This window comes from Manis pentadactyla, chromosome 3, assembly GCF_030020395.1.
Source record: "Manis pentadactyla isolate mManPen7 chromosome 3, mManPen7.hap1, whole genome shotgun sequence".
NCBI classification, from domain to species: Eukaryota; Metazoa; Chordata; class Mammalia; order Pholidota; family Manidae; genus Manis; species Manis pentadactyla.
The window spans coordinates 130647893-130664587 of NC_080021.1; the positions used below are offsets into that span (position 1 = coordinate 130647893).

A 16695-nucleotide genomic window follows, 5' to 3' on the forward strand; every position below is an offset into this window, starting at 1 on the left:
ATGTGTCACATTTCAGTGAAGTGCTAGGAGCTCTTCTGCTGATCTAAGTTCCTCTGGTTCAAAGCTTGGCCAAGGGTGGTGAATCACAGCTGGTGTCTTTTGGGACATGTGGAGTGGAGTCTAGCTGCGCAAATTCCCATGCTGTTCCTATAATTCCAGAGGCCCAGGTGCACATAGGCCGCAGGTGCCACCCACAGCCTCTGCTTGCGACGAAGACGACTTAGTGCCGAATGAGAAAGTTGACACATTCAACCCAGAAAAAATGGTTTGCATGATTATGCATAACGGAAACAGCAGTGAGCAAAGGAGGTTTGGATCCTGTGATACTCACACTGCAAGGCTTAAAAAGAAATTCCCTTTCCTAGGAGTCTGCCAGCAGAACTGGGTGTCTAATGAGGTCTGAGGACTCACCTCCCACAGCCCAGAGTCTGACCAGATGCCCCCATCTGGAGCATTGGAACTGTCTTACCACCCAACCCTCGCTCGACGGGCTCTAGACACAGCAGCCTGGCATGCACTGTATGCCCAGGCCCAGGTCCCAGCAATCAGCCTGGCTCTGTCCCAACTGCCTGGAAGGACTGTCAGGGTGGCAGCTCCATATTTCCCAGGAGGCATCAGCATGGACCCCGGGCCTGGCCGCCTGCCCAGCTATGTTCCACACCCATCACTGCCACTACTACAGTGGGGGGAGCGAGGGGTCAGAGGAGGCCCAGCCACAGCTCTGCTCACCAGCCTGGGGCCTCTGACCAGTCACGCCATTTCTCTAAACCTTAGTTTCTGTCTGTAAAGTGGGTTGTCACTAAGATTAAATGAGACAGGGGGTGGGGAAATGTGTGACATTGGTCAAAGTGCATGCTTTCAGGTATAAGCTAAGTTCTATGTCTCACCAGAAAAAGGTGAATGTATTTGATGAATATGAGATGACTGATAATTAGTTTGATTGAGGGAGTCTTTTCACAGTGTTAAGTGTATATGTGTAAAAAACATCACACTGTGTTCCTTACATATATGCAATGCTGGCAATCAGACCGCAACAGAACAAGACCACTTGAGATGACATGGGTAATTAATCTATAATATCGGTAACTGATCAGCAATGTAGGCCACACCACCACCATCATCTTCACTGACTCTTGGCCAGAGGTCAGGGGTCTTAGCTTCCAAATAGGATATTGGCTAAAATGTATGGTACTTCCTTTTCTGCGGTTTAATAACTTGGTTGGAAAAGAAATGGCTTTAAGTGATAACCCTTAGTGAGGAGAACAAGGTCAGCCCTTTGGAGAGCAGGAGCACGGGACGGTGGGTCAGTCCTGGGGAGAACTGGTCCCACGTCAGCATCACTGATGGTCTCATTAGGTGGCAGGACAGAGGGACCCAGGGACCGAGGGACCCAGGGATGGTGGGATCCAGAGGCGGTGGGACCCAGGGTGGGTGGGTAGCTAGGATTCCCTGAGGCTTTTTAAAGGGCCTCATGCACATCCCACACACTGTACACTTGGGGAACACGTGTTTGAAATGCACCCCATCCAAAGGTGTATGAGGTGCCCGTGTTCCACACAGCGCTGTGGGGTAAACAAATGCAGCTCAAGGGGAGGCAGTGTTCTGGTTTGCTGGTGGAAACATAATAAAACCACAGTTATTGGGGTAAGCGTGCAGGAAAGATCAACAATGCAGGCTGCAGCTGAGTAAGTATACAGACAGGCTGGGGCAGTTTAGCAGAGCTGGAGTGCATGCATCATTTAAATGACTGGGCTCTTGGACAAATGGCTCACCAGCACACCCTCCACAGCCTCCTTAAACTGCGCCAGCAGACAGGGCCCTTGAGGGGCCACACCAGTGCAGGCCAAGTCCCCAGCGTGGCCTGCGATGAGTCACTGGCAGCCAGCCTGGGCCTGGGTACCGCAAGCCAGGCACACTCCACTTCCAGGTTTGCAAAGACGCTCCAGCTGGTCCAGTCTCCTGCTGCCACCTCAGGACCAAGGAAACTACCATGCAGCTTCTCGATAGCCCGTCTTGTGGCAAAACCCTACCAGGGATGGAGAAACACCCCGGCAGGAAGGGCGCTCATTAAAGCTCACTTCAGCAGGAGAGCCCTGGACAGCAGGTGAGGAGAAAGCCTTTCCTGCCTCCAAAACCATGGAACTATCAGAAACTCCCAGAGGCCAGGCAGCAGACCTGAAACGGGCGTGGCCTTTCTGGCCACTGAACAGTAGCCCTGGCCTCAGAGGCGAGCCCGCATAACCCCGCAGGGCCACTAAGCGCACAGGCGGGAAGTTCGGGCAGCGTGCCGGCCCTTACCTTGCTCTCATCTTCAGGGTCGTGGAAGCCGCACGCATCTATGAAATCTGGAAACATCTTCGACCACCCATCACTTGTGCAGTTCTTGCTTATGTTTCCTAGAAGAAAAGTTGGACTGTTTGCTCTGCGGTGAAGTGTGAGGGACTGCAGGCCGGGGCCGGGCAGGGGGCCTCAGAGCCAGTAGCCTTAGAGTGCATGGGGCAGGCACCACGGGGTCCCTAGTGCTGTGGGAGAACATTGTGGAGGTTAGATGTGAGCTGCATGCAATAAAGTCAGTTTTGGTCTTACCATCAAAAGTTGCCCCTAACTAATCCAAGCCCTTTGTGAAGCCCAAGAACAGATGTTCCCCTACTTACCTGAGAGTGGCAGGACGGTGACCACGTAGAGGGCCGGGTGGTCATGGGTGAAATACACGTGGGCCTGGGGGCCTGGGCCACATCTGGGGTGGGCTTGGGGGTCTCAGACCAGGGAGAAGCTCCCTGTGGTTAACATCCCTGCCCCATAAGCCCGGGGCTTGCGGAACGGCATGTGCGCCCACAGCACGGTCTCTTCTGTAGCATTACTGTCCTTGTTGTGCAGGCGGGGAAACAAGCTCTGGGGCTCAGTGATGCCCGTGGTTCTGTATCGGCCGAGCAGCAGGACAGGTTTTTCGACTCAGAAATCCCTATTTCCTCTGCATCATGCAGGCTACCTGTTCACTTGCTCATGGAGTCATCAGGCAAAACCCAGAGCAAAGGCCGCTCCTATGGAGAGGTTGGCCACATGAGCACATCCTGGCTTGAAAAGCGGGCCTTCAGGACAGGAGGTGGGGTGAAGTGGTCTCAGCAGTGCCCAGGGCCACCCCAAGCCCCCATATCCAGCAGGGGGGCTCCCTATCTGCACCACTCATGGAGTCCTGGCCCTGCAGGTGACCTCACTTTATGGACAGCAAACTCGAGGCTGGGAGAAGTTGGGCCTCTTGCCCCCATCACACAGCTGACAAGCGAGAGCCCATCTCAGTCCCTGGCAGTGGGCTCCTCATCTGCCTGAACCCTGAGCTCTGTGGACTGGCTGGAGTGGGTGCTGGGCAGGCAGACCTCATGAATACGTCCAAACACTAGTCTGAAGAAGACACTTCAATGGGCTTCATCCTGTGAAGTCCAGCTTCCCCAGTTCTTCATCCCATCTGGCTTCACACCCCTGGATATCCCTGAAGGCAGAGGAGGAGGTGAGCTTCCTAGAAATGTGTGAGGCAGCAAAGGAGAGGGCCAGGGCAGTGGGAGCAGGTCAGGGAGGTTGGAGGGCCTCGGGGAGCTGGGGGGTCTGGGAGGACGTGGGGGAGGCCACAGCTTTAGGACTCAGGAGAGTGGGTCCCCCTCTCTACCCTCTGAGTGAGTCTCTCCCCAACCCTGACTCCATGGGGCCTTCATTACCTGGGAGCCTATCTACTCTGCAGGTCCTCCCCCCACTTTGTGGAGACCCCCCACTGTTTTCTGACCGTCCAGAGCTGTGGCCCTAAGGTCAGTGGTGGTGCCCGGGTGTCCTCAGCATGGGGTGACAGGTGCCTGAGGTGCCTGTTCCCCAGGTGCTTACAAGTCCCATCCTTTCCCCATTCAGTGTGGCATCTTGGAGCCTCCAGCTGGGCTCACCTGGGCTGGGGGCAGGCATGCCCCGCGGCCTCCCGGGCTCTGTTGGGGAGTCACCGCTCTCCAAGAACAGCAGCTTGAGGTCCTGAGCCTGCACCTCAGGCGATGCACTGGGCACGGCCCGCAGCTGTCGGGAAGCTCCTATTGTAATCAGGTGATTCTGGTGTCCTTGGGGCCAGAGCTGGGCTGCTGTCATGGGCACTGCTCCTGACCCTTTTGTTGTCGAGCTGTCCTGGCTTCCTGCAGCACGTTGGCCCTCTCCCCGACGTGGAGGACCCCCATACTTGAAGTGCAGTGTCCTAAGGTTCCAGTTCCCCAGGGTCAATCTCCCATGTCCTCAAAGCCACGCTGTCCTGCTCGGTTGTTTTCTGCCTCCCTTTTAAAGGCTCCTCCATGGAGCACACACTTCTCCCCGCCTCCCTTGCGCCCCCATGGATGACGCAGAGGGGTCTGCATGACCCTGGGTTCACCCCGCAGGAGGAGAGCTCATAGCAAGGTGCCGGCTGCCATGACAGCACACATGGCTACCTGGACAGCCCCCCAGTTTCCTACCCGCTGGAGGGATAATAACTTCAGAGAGAAAATTACTTCCCAGAAAACACACAGATCCATTTCTCAGGCCATGGCAAGAAGCCACTTTCAGCTTTTTGAAAGCTTTCTATAAACTGAAGGGTGCCATACAGATTCAAGCACCACTGGTTCTTAATTCTGTGTCAAGACCTCCCATTTACCCCTGCCGAGGTTCGTCTTTGGGGCCTCAGCCCACTGTTGTCCATGCCCATGGGCCCCCACCCAGCCCTCCTCGGCCCCCAGCTGCAGATTATGTCTCTGCTTCTGTGAGCTCTGGGACTCTTACACACCCATGTGGATGGCAAGTTGTCAGCAGCTGTGTAAGTTGTCTCGTGGTTCATGTTTTTGTGCCCAGTTATAAACATGGAGGCATATACATTTCAGATAACTAGCTGTGGCATCCAGATGCAGGAACTCTGGCCAACTTTCTTGTGGTGGAGATGTTCCCCATGGCAGCAAGATGGTTCTAGACAGAGAGCACAGAGCACTTAACCTGAAACAGACTGGAGTTTTCATTCTCCAGAGGAGAGGCTGCACAGTGATTCAGAGTTGAACCAGACTCTAGCTTATCCTGGGAGCTGCGTGCCCAGGGGGCTCCTGTCTGGCAAGGGCTGGGCTTGAAGCAGCAGATGCCTGGGAATGGGAGCGCTCATGTCTACCTGCGTGCAAACCCCAGGCTGCTCTCTGGAAGCCATGGGAATCGAACCTTCCATACAAAGTCTGTGCCAATTCTTTCAGGATTTCCAGAACACTGACAGCCCGAACCATTCAGTGGGAGTATCATTAACTGGGTGGGGGGGCACTTTTTACTAGTCTTCCTGACAGAGATGGTGGTGGTGGGCGTGGCATGGTCTCAGTCTTTGGGCGCTTGGCTGACTCACTCACTCAGGACGGTTCTTACCTTGCAAGTCGCAGGGGTGAAAGAAATCTTTTTTTCCTGAATCACTTTTCTTCCATCCAGATCTATCCTGCGGTCATCGGAGGCACGCCCACAACTCCAGTTCTCCAGGCTCCCCTGTGGCACCTGCCCTCTGAATGTGAGCCTTCTGCACACCAAATTATTGTGCATCCGGTTTCCAGATGGGTCTTCTTTTCCACTTTCACAGGCAGATTTAGTCATGTTATGGAAATCAGGACCGTTTACAACACACCACAGTGAAACAAAACTGCCTTCTCTGGAGCAAGCGGGGCCTTGTGCAGCAGAGCACAAGCTGCAGGAGGAGGCCCTGACCACTGGCCAGCACCCATGGTGCTCTGGGGACTCAGCCTGCAGGCCCCCGAGGCCAGGGGCTGGGGCAGCAGGTGGGAGCCCAGAGGCGGGGAGCCAGACCAGAGACCCACAAGGCTTCCTGGGCATGAAGCTGTGCCCATGCATCAGGCAGCCTCAGGGCCTCTGGGGAGTGCTGAGGGCTTGTGGGCCCTGAAGGCGCAGGACGCCAGGGAAGGTCTGCTCAGCTCCTGTGGCACCTGGCTCTTAGCTCCCCTTTGTCTGCCTCTGGCGCACAGTGGACCTGCCCGGCCCAGCCTCTCCCTGAGGCCTGCTCTCCCCTGCATTTGATTTGAGGTGGATGGCTCAGCAGGAAGCTTTTTATCCTGCTCCTGAAATCAGCTCTGTGCGTGTCAGGGCAGCCATTCCTTGACTTGCTCAGCAAAGTGGACGGGTGCTCCGGCTGCCTGCTGCCTCCACAGAGAAGCCAACCCTTTCTGACAGACACACACCCTCTGCACAGCTCGGAAACAACACAGACAGTACCTGGTTTGCTGTAGAAATTGCTGAACACTTTTGGACAGGGCACTGTGACGGTCTCGCCTAGGTCCGCTGGGGGCCAGCATGTGATGTTGTCCCAGACTCCAGGGCAGGCTAGGAGGAGAGAGCAGTCAGCATGGTGCACCCACCGGGGGCACAGCCCAGTCACACCCAGGCTGATGGGACCCATTCTGCTCACAGCTTTGCAAACAGAAAGCCCATTAATTAGGTGATTACCTTGCAAATCGATTTTCTGTGAAATAAATGTGCACCAACAATATTACTGAGAATATACTAATTTAATCAGCTTTGAAGACACCACCAGATCTGTGGTGGGAACTACTGTGTGTCCAACGTGCACAGTACACTCCTGAATTTTAATGGAATCACTGCTTTTTCCTGAGGATGTGCACCCCAGGGGGACAGAATGGGGGCTCCTCGGCATTTGTGTAAGTCTTCAAGGCTTAGGATCCCTTGAATGAATGTGTACTTGTGCTTTTAGGATAATTTGCAAAACTAAATATTTGATAAGGTTTAATTGGTTTTTACAGTCAGGATGACATATTAGTAATAAAATCTTAAGTTACCTTCACAGAGTTATCAAATAATTTGTACAATGTTACAGCTTAAAACATTTTTTCTGATATGTTGTTTGGTCTCATTTACTACCCAACGAAGGCAAGTCATACAAATACTACATAAATCATGTCACAGATGAAAAGCACAAGGGACAAATAGTTCAGAGACTTCTTGATGTCACACATATTGTGATCAAACCCACATTTGAACCTTAGGCTTTTTACTACAGTCCCAAGTATTTCTACTCTATTTTGTGACCTCTACAGTTTTTTATTCTATTTGACTGCAATATTGGAGGAGCAATGTGGCTGTCTAGGTGAAAACAGATGACACTGCTTCTTTGTCATGGCGTTCAGACCTGTACAGACACTGTACGGAAACACTAGGGGAACACACACATTTTTGTTTTGAACACGGGGATGTTTTACTTTAAAAAAATAGATGCCTCTGAAAGGTTGGTTATAAACCAAGTTTTGCTGATGAAAATACTTTCTAAAGGTTTTAAAAATATAAATGAAAATTTTTTCATTCTAAAATTTGAAGTACACACCAATGACAAAATAAGTACATAAATACATACTATAATACTGTTCTCACATTTTTAGAGGAAATGTTTCTTTTTAAGGAAAATATTCAGAACAAGTCATCAGGTTCAAATGCGTCACTGGAAACCAGGTATGTCCCAAGGCTGAATGGCCAGGCAGTGAGCAGTGGAGGTCTCAGGGAGGCCCTGAGCCCTCTGACTGCAGCGTGAGTGGGTGGGTGATAAGGTAGCACTTTCTGACGGCTGGTTGTTGATTAAGGGTCAACCGCTGTCACCAAAAAAGGCTGAATCTCTGCTTTGATGATGAAACCTCAATAGGCGTTAAAGCTGTGTGCTCACCTCCAGACTCCTCACGCCATGGGAGGGTGTGGCTCCGGTGCCCAGAGGCCTCTGACTGCACCCCTTCCCTTTATTTGCTCACTTACTGAACACATGCAGAAGCCGCAGAGGACATGCTCACAAAGGCGAAGGGACCTTGTCATTAACTGAGCTTCATGCGCAGTCCCGCAGGAGGAGCCTCCTGCAGGACCCAGAATGGGGAGGAGGTGTCTGCGTGTGGGCTGAGTCTGAGCACAGAGGACAGCCAATCAGGAGTGTATGAGCTTCTCTCTTCTGCTGCCCAAATTCTAAAATGACAGTCAAGACATTTGAAGGGGCAGCACCAAGAGATGTCAATAAAACTCTGCAGGTAGAAAGCATGTGATGTGTTAGATAACCAGGCCAAGCAGGGAGCCCAGCTAAGCCTGCAGAAGGTGAGAAGCTGGGGGAAGGTGATGCTCCCCTGTGGAAAGGGCTCTGTGCACCAGGCACCTGTGTCCATGTCCTGCCGTCCAGTGGGGCAGGACCCACAGGTGGCCCAGACCAGGGCAAGGCTCAAAGAAAATACAGGAGCTGATGGGGGCCCCCTAGGTGCTTCTTTGAAAGATAGTTTGGTGTCCTGAAGTCAATGCTGTAGACTAAGTGACCTCCATAAGGTGCGGCCAGCAGACATTTTTCAAATTTCACAGCACGTTCAGCAGAATATTCATGGGACACTGATGAACAGAGTCCGGGAAGGGCTGGGGTTAGAACACGCTTCAATCTATACCCTGGAAATATGGGCACTGAGGGTGGGTCTGAGGGAGGGGCTGTGGCTCAGAGGGTATGGGGGTCACCTCGCCAGAGGGTGTCTCACAATCAGAGGAATCTACTCTAATTAAAGGGAAAGCACTCCCCATGTATCCAAAGAACCAATTTTCTCTCCAAATTGTCCTCAGGTGAGTCATAACTCTCACTGAGAACGTTACATGTGTTGTTTTGAATTCTGGACTTATTTTCTTATAATCACATAACACAAACATCAATTTTCAATAAAACTGCAAGTGTATCTCCCTACTTCCATGTTACCCTGTATCTAGGAAAGAGCTTTTACAATTCCTGGGCTTCATCCCACTGCCCCAACCTTTGTCCTCCGTGGCGAGGCCACGGTACCACGGCAGGACCAGGACTGGGCCCACTTCTTATTTGTTGTCTAGAAGGCGCTACTGCCCCGTGGCCCCCTCTGGCCCCACAAAACCTGTTATTGATCCTGAGCTCGCACACCTGGATGGATATGCTCCACCTCTCAGTCTTCCGTGTTAGATATTTTAGGGTGAAAGCACTGCACACGGAGCTAAAGGCATGTGTCTCAGTACCAGCTCTTCCTCAGGCATCACATGTGATGGAAACGTCTCTGTGTGGACAGCAATGGTTCTGTGGGCACTTACAGTAAGTGCTGGGCTTGTGTTTCAGGTGAGGCTTTGACCACGCCGCATATGGATACTGCCCACTCCACGCAAGGTTCCTGGTGCACCGCGGGCAGTGACCATGCCCCAACCGCCCAGTTTCTAATGGAGAGAAATCCAGACCCCTTCAAATATCAACTCACAGAGAGAGACAGCACAGTGGAGGGACAGCTTAGGAGACCCTGGGGGGGCCTGACAACTTCGCCGCTCCCCATGAAAAGTATGTGCCAGGAAGCAGCAGTGACAGGGGTGGGGTCAGTTACAGTGGCCTGCTTCGGAGGAGAGGGCTTGAGGACCAGCCTCGGGAGACCTCAGCAGTCACCTTGCTCCTGACGGAGTGTGGGGAAGTAGGCTGCAGGAACAGGGGAATGAGAAAATAAAATAAAACTGAGGCATCAGGCCAGGAGCAGCTGACCGTGTGCCTCCCTCTACGTTAAAGAGCAAATATCACGAAGAAAGGCCTCCAATAAAAAGCTCAAGTTTAAGTCCTCCACAATCGGATGCTGTGTGGGCCCAGGGGGCCCGCAGGCTGGCGGCCAGAGCTGCCCTGGCCACTGAGCACCCCCGCACGCAGGCACAGATGCCTCCCCGCGGACTAGCGGGACGGCACCCCAGCCACCTGGCTGCTGGCGGTCGGACACCCCCCAGGCGCGGCCTCCGCGGGCGGTGAGCTCTGCCTCCTGCTGTTTCTGCTCCCGTGACCACGGCCAGAATCCCGGGATGAAGTCCGTGGGGGGGCTGTCAGGTGCTGGGCTCTGCCAGAACCCTTGCTAGACTCCGATTTACTTGTTTCCAGGAGCTGAGCTGAAGCTGAGAGGTGAGTGGAGACAGGCTTTGGCCCCAGGACGGCGACGGCGGGAGAGGCCCTCGCGGCTTCCGCCTGTCGCTGCTGGGCGGCCGGTCGAGGAGGGCAAGCGCGGAGGCGCCACCCCGGTCGGCTCCGTGGCCCACGCGGGGCTCGCCAAGTGCCAGCCCTTCGCGAGCAAGCATGGCTGCTCACCCACTTCTTTAACCTAAGGAGGAACCGGGAGAGCCGCCGTTTGGGTTCTCTGCTCACTCCCGGCGTGGAGCCACGAGCGTCCACAGGTGGCCTGGCCAGATACGGACGTGCTGTCCTGGGGACTCGCGACCTGATGCTGCCTGCCACCTGAGCACCTGTTCCCGAGCCGGCGGTAGGCAGCGCCCAGCCCCGACCTTTCTGCGACACAGTCTCCCTCACTTACCAGGTCTCCCTGCACTCGGGCGCACTCAGGGCTGGTGGCGGTAGCGGGGTGGAGAGGGCAGGCTGGCCGTGGGACCTGCTGAACAGCCCCGCCGTGGGTGCTCTCCGGCCGGAGGAGGCTGGGCCGTCCTCAGAGGTCCTGGCCCAGGCTCTCGTGTCCTTTGCAGTAAGAAGGGCTGCCTCCCCCCACCCCCACACCCACCCCACCCCACAGCCCCACAGGCCAGCTCCTTGCAGGGGACAGTGACGAACTTGGCTGTGGCCACCACTCACACCTGTGGCTCCTGGGACTCGATCCTGAAAGTCCTCTTGCCGGGTTGGGGGGATCTCCCTCCACTCTGCAGCATTCTAAGGATGCTTTCTAAAAAGAAACCCTCTCCCTAGACAGTCCTCTCAACCTGCCTCCCCTCTCATCCGTGTGGGAGTTGGAGTAACTCCCAGGAACTCTGAGCGCCCTGGTCCTGGTCCTGCGCAGGGTGCCGGGCTTTGGAGGGGCACCTGCCCCAGGCAGGGCCTTCTCGGAGCCACGTGGAAGGTTCATGAACTCTTTCCAGGAGTGGATACATATATACCAACATCTTGCTTCCTTGCTTTGCTGCTTAACAATGTATCACCCACATTTTTTTCATGCAGCATTCCATCATTTGTAACAGCTATTTAATATTCCAGTGTGGCTATAACACGAAATCCTTCATTTTTAAACTCTCCACCTCCACTATATTTGTGATACAAACAATGATGGAATAATTGTCTGATTGGAAATCTAGTTATTAAGAACTTAACAAGTACTTGGACTTTTATCCTGTCCTTTTGGAAGGAATTGCAGTTTTTTCCAAATGATGAGGAAAAGCTCTTCTTTACCTAGAATAAAAACTAATAGATGTGTAAAGAATTGTTAGAATTAGAATATTAGCATTTTGTGAGCCCTGAAGGTATAATTGATTCAAGTGTGAATCTCAGTAGGTATTGAGAGGGTGAGGCCTCAGAAAAACAGGTTATTTTGATTGCCCTGAATGGGCAGCATGCAAAGTTGTCCAAAGAGGAAATCCAAAACCAAGAAACTGGCAGGAAAGCTTAGGAGCAAGAAATGTGGCCCAGCGTTTCTGAGTCTCCAGGCCCAGTGATAGTGTTCGCTGTCCACAGGGCTGGTCCATGGCTTCGCCCGGGAGACTTCTTTACAAAAAATGCTGAGACAGAGAGTCCTGGCAGCTCCTGGGGGTTAACCTCCTCGTCTCCACCCCATGCTGGGTCACGGAGCAGAGGCCCTGGTCCTTCCTGACCATGGGGAAATGGCCTGAGTGTCCACAAATGGTAGTACATTGAGGGATGTCTCAGCAGAAGGTCTGAGCAAATGGGGCAGTGAAACTATTGCTAAACTGAGGCCAGTCCTAACCACAGCCACTAACAGCAGCCCAGTTACTCTGTGTACAACAGTGATGGTTCAAGTTTTACTAAATGAAGGGGTCTCTCTTTCTGCTGTTCTAAGCACGCATTTTGTTGTTGTTGTTGTTTTGGGTCATTGTTTTTTTTTTTTGGTATCATTAATATACAATCACATGAGCAACATTGTGCTTACTAGATTCCCCCCATTATCAAGTCCCCACCACATACCCCATTACAGTCACTGTCCATCAGTGTAGTAAGATGCTGCAGAATCACTACGTGTCTTCTCTGTGTTGTACAGCCTTCCTAATGCCCCCCTACATTATGTCTGCTAATCATAATGCCCATTTTTCTCCCTTATCCCTCCCTTCCCTCCCACCCTCCCCAGTCCCTTTCCCTTTGGCAACAGTTAGTCCATTCTTGGGTTCTGTGAGTCTGCTGCTGTTTTGTTCCTTCAGTTTGTGCTTTGTTCTTATAGTCCACAGATGAGTGAAATCATTTGGTACTTGTCTTTCTCCACCTGGCTTATTTCACTGAGCATAATACCCTCTAGCTCCATCCGTGTTGTTGCAAATGGTAGGATTTGTTTCTTCTTATGGCTCAATAATATTCCATTGTGTATATGTACCACCTCTTCATTACCCATTCATCTACTGATGGACACTTAGGTTGCTTCCATTTCTTGGCTATTGTAAATAGTGCTGTGATAAACATAGGGGTGCATATGTCTTTTTGAAACTGGGATCCTGCATTCTTAGGGTAAATTCCTAGGAGTGGAATTCCTGGGTCAAGTGGTATTTCTATTTTGAGATTTTTGGGGAACCACCATACTGCTTTCCACAATGGTTGAACTAGTTTACATTCTCACCAGCAGTGTAGGAGGGTTCCCCTTTCTCTGCATCCTCACCAGCATTTGTTGTTCCTTGTCTTTTCTATGTTGGCCATCCTAACTGGTGTGAGGTGATATCTCATTGTGGTTTTAATTTGCATTTCCCTGGCAATTAGCAATGTGGAGAATCTTTTCATGTGTCTGTGGCTATCTGAATTTCTTCTTTGTAGAAGTGTCTGTTCATGTCCTCTGCCCATTTTTTAATAAGGTTATTTGCTTTTTGGGTGTTGAGGCATGTGAGTTTTTTTATATATTTGTCATGTTAACCCCTTGTCAGATATGTCATTTACAAATATATTCTCCCATACTGTAGGATGCCTTTTTGTTCTGCTGATAGTGTCCTTTGCTGTACAGAAGCTTTTTAGCATGATGTAGTCCCATGGGTTCATTTTTTTGTTTCCCTTGCCTGAGGAGATACGTTCAGGAAATGTTGCTCATGTTTATATTCAAGAGATTTTTGTCTATGTTTTCTTCTAAGAGTTTTATGTTTTCATGACTTACATTCAATTCTTTGATCTACTTTGAGTTTACTTTTGTGTATGGTGTTAGGCAGTAATCCAGTTTCATTCTCTTGCATGTAGCTGTCCAGTTTTGCCAACACCACTGTTGAAGAGGCTGTCATTTCCCCATTGTATATCCATGGCTTCTTTATCATATATTTATTGACCATATATGGTTGGGTTTATATCTGGGCTCTCTAGTCTGTTCCATTGGTCTATGGGTCTGTTCTTGTGCCAGTACCAAATCGTCTTGATTACTGTGGCTTTGTAGTAGAGCTTGAAGTCAGGAAGTGTAATTCCCCCAGATTTATTCTTCCTTTTCAGAATTACTTTGGCTATTCAGGGTCTTTTATGGTTCCATATTAAGCATGTGTCTTTATGTCATTTGTAACCAATAGCTATTGTCATCATTCCTAACTGAAGCCTTTTGCCATGGCCTTGGGCACCCAGCCCAGCTTAGTGGGTGCAACGATGTAGCTCATTTCACTGGTAAATAGCTATTGGTGAGGCAGAGAGGGGTCGCCTTCTCAGGGGAAAGGCCCAGAGCCAGGACCTGTCAGAGCCGGGAGCCCTGGACTGTGCTCTTCTGGGATCGTGTGGGTGAGGCAGCCACATGCCGCAGCTGCACTCAGGAGCTGAAGGAATGATTCAAAGGCAGTTTAATGGAACCAGTCAGGGTGTGACCACAGCCCCACCACCTGGAGACAGTGACGAAGAGAAGCAAGTTGGTTTGTTTCCTACCAGCAGCTGCACTTATTTCACAATCTGACAGCTTCCAGATAAGATGCAGCGAGGCCCTCCAGGGTCAGGAGCAAGCATTCATCCCTCAACAAGGTCACCAACCCAAGGCCCTGCTGTCAATGGGCTGGCAGGCCAGGAGGGCCTCAAGCAAGACCTCCTCCCACCAGCAGAGCCGAGCAGAGGAGAACACGCATCCGGGCATCCACACACACCCGTGGGCGAGTCCACATGCAGTCAAGTTTTCGAGCCCTGGGTAGTGGCTGTGCAGAGGCCCCAGGACAGGCCTCCTTGGGTGCCCCGTACAAGACACTGGAGGAAACCCAGGCCCAGCAGAGGGAGGAGTCCACACGCATCAGAGCACGATAAAGAAGGTATTACAGGAAACTTGCTTCTGGACGGTGCTGGGATGCCCCAGTATTCTGAGTAAGGAGCTGATTCAGCCCTGCACAGCCTGGAGGTGGCACCCCGAGGACTGGGCATGCCTCTGCTCTGCCATGGCCATGGGTTGGTGCTTTGAAGTGGGATCACTCTGGAATTTTGAATCTGAAAGTTTTATTTTTGGGGAGGCGGTTGAGGCAGATTCCATAGGTGGGAGTCATACTGGGACTTGAATGACACTAAACCAAGATTCACCCAGAATTAACCGAAGCCATTAGCCAAGCAAAGGGAGTTTCCAGAGAAACAGAGATCCAGGGCAAACCTGTACACTGAAGAGATATTCTAAACCCAATAACCCCCAAACACCAAATGTCCTCTGATTTGAGCCTGAGAGAGTCTGGCACCTGTGTGGGGCCCTGGGCAGCACTGCTGAGCCACTGGCTGCCCCAGTTCTCAAAGGCAGAGCATTCATGCCTTTCTCCTCCTCAGACAGCTGGGCCCCAGGGGGCCCCTTTGAGTTCATAAACACATGCTGAGCACAAATGCTTTTGCCCTAAGATGGCTGCTGTCACTGCCTTTTATAAACAGCCACTCTTTCCCTAAACATTAAAAATTCTCAAAAGCCTTTTTCCAGTGCCTTGATGACTGGGGACATTGTTGTTGCCTGTGAGCTCCGAGGCCAGAGCATGATAAAGCCTGCCATGTTATCCCCAGGATAATCTCCCGTGGATTTACGAGCAGGACCTGGGTGACTTCCCAGGATCGGTCCAGGACACTTCTGTGCCCGTGTTGGGATAAGCATGACCAATTGCACATGGCCCAGCAGACACACAGCCAAGAGCACCCAGGGCATCCAGAGCTCTGGCTGACACCCCCCCCCAGGTGGGTGGGACGCAGCTGTACCCAAGGTCTGCAGATGAGGGGGTTGTCTAACACTCCACATGCTTTCTACCTGCAGAGTTTTATTACGTCTCTTGGTGCTGCCCCTTCAAATGTCTTGACTGCTGTGCAACACCAGTCCAGGGTTCCTAGAATATCTCAAGTCAGTACATTGGGCCACAGTTGAGGAACGGAGTCACCCGTGTGTCCTCGTGCCCCCGCCCCTGGCCACACAGTCCTCTATGTCCTCACCCTGCCTCTCGCCTCCCTCCTCTTCCTCCAGGGCCCTCAGTCAGCCCTGGGCCACCCTTCCTCCCACTGCAGGAACTTCTGCCAAAACCATTGCCCCCATGTGGGCCCCTTCACTCTCCCTCCACCGGCTTTTCCTCCTGTGTCAGCAGGCTTGTGATCACCACCTTGGGGTGATCCTTCAGGTGCTCAGCACTGGCTCCTGCCTTTCTGCAGAGAAGGTCCTGCTTGGCCAGCCTGGGACCCTCAGATGTCACCTCCTTTGGCGGTGCTGCTGGCTCCACCATTTGTCCAAGCCTCTCTTTCTGGCACCTTCTGCAGTGGGCACCCCTAATCCCCAGCTGGGCTCTATTCCTTCTCCATACAGGGTTGCCTTCATTCAGCTCCACTTCCTCTCAGAAGTGTTTGCCCCATGAACCTTCCCGAGACACCCGACTTCTTGGAATTCCTGGGGCTTCCTGTTCTCAGTCCCAGAACGTGGGCCCACCCTACTCTCCTTCCCCAAACCACTCACCTGGGCCTGGGTTGCTGCCTGGGATGGGCTGAGGTTGCTCGGTGTACCTGCTGCTCACTCTCCCAAGCTCCTGCACATCTAAACTGGAACCTCCCATCTCCTGATGAGTCAGCAGCCTGAGTGGAAATAGGCCCTCCCTCCTCTGAACTGCACGGCAGGTTTTGGACAAGATCACCTCCCACGGATCGCCGTGATGGAGGGCACTTGGCACAGGGTCCTGAGGCGCAGAGTATCAGAGCTCGCAGGAAGAATGTTCTTTGTGTCACTGGGGCCAAGTAGTGGGGCCCGGAGGCCTGGGTCGCTTGTTAGGCTGCTGTCCTCCTCCACAGGGAAGGAGGAGCTGTGACTAAGCCACCGATGTCTGAGAAGTTGCATTAATCCTTCCCTGGATGGGAGAGAGGGATCTTTGAAGCGCCATTTCCTGGGCTGTGGGTGCTCAGCCACTGCAGCTCGGTAGGTATGAAGTTTAAAGTGGGTGCAGACGTCTGGATGCTCAGGACTGTGGACTTTGTGTCCTGAACTGCCTGGTCCCCACTTGTGGGTAAACCGCACCTGCCCCAAAGGGTCCTTACTTATCCACAGAAGGCAGAGAACTGTGTGGGTCTCCCCAGCAGTGTGGGGACAGAGGCCATGGCCAGGGTACAAGGAAGGCCCTCCAATCAAGACCAACCGAGACTCACAGAGCCTGCAGTCCACAGAAAAGAAATGCTGACTTCACCAGGCTCATAGTAACTAGTGGAAATCCTTCACAAAAGATCATAAACTGAATGTGCACATTTAAAGCGAGTATGTGAGAGGTAAGATAGGATCTTGC

The 16695-nt window shown here is 52.4% G+C and overlaps 1 protein-coding gene across 8 annotated transcripts in view; it reads right to left on the reverse strand.

Moving 5' to 3' along the window:
• Positions 1-16695, reverse strand: part of LOC118919314 (vasoactive intestinal polypeptide receptor 2-like) — a 71658-nt gene that overhangs the window by 45056 nt on the left and 9907 nt on the right. For 4 of the 8 annotated variants that reach the window (XM_057498449.1, XM_057498448.1, XM_057498447.1 and 1 more), the window contains 2 exons: positions 6247-6354; positions 2299-2396 (listed from right to left, as the gene is read on the reverse strand). In XM_057498449.1, the coding sequence (XP_057354432.1) occupies positions 2299-2396; positions 6247-6354 (206 nt within the window). Of the gene's footprint in view, positions 1-2298; positions 2397-2654; positions 3029-6246; positions 6355-7702; positions 8046-9108; positions 9226-16695 lie in introns of those variants that run through there. The other 4 variants (XM_057498451.1, XM_057498450.1, XM_057498452.1 and 1 more) reach the window with 4 other exon arrangements.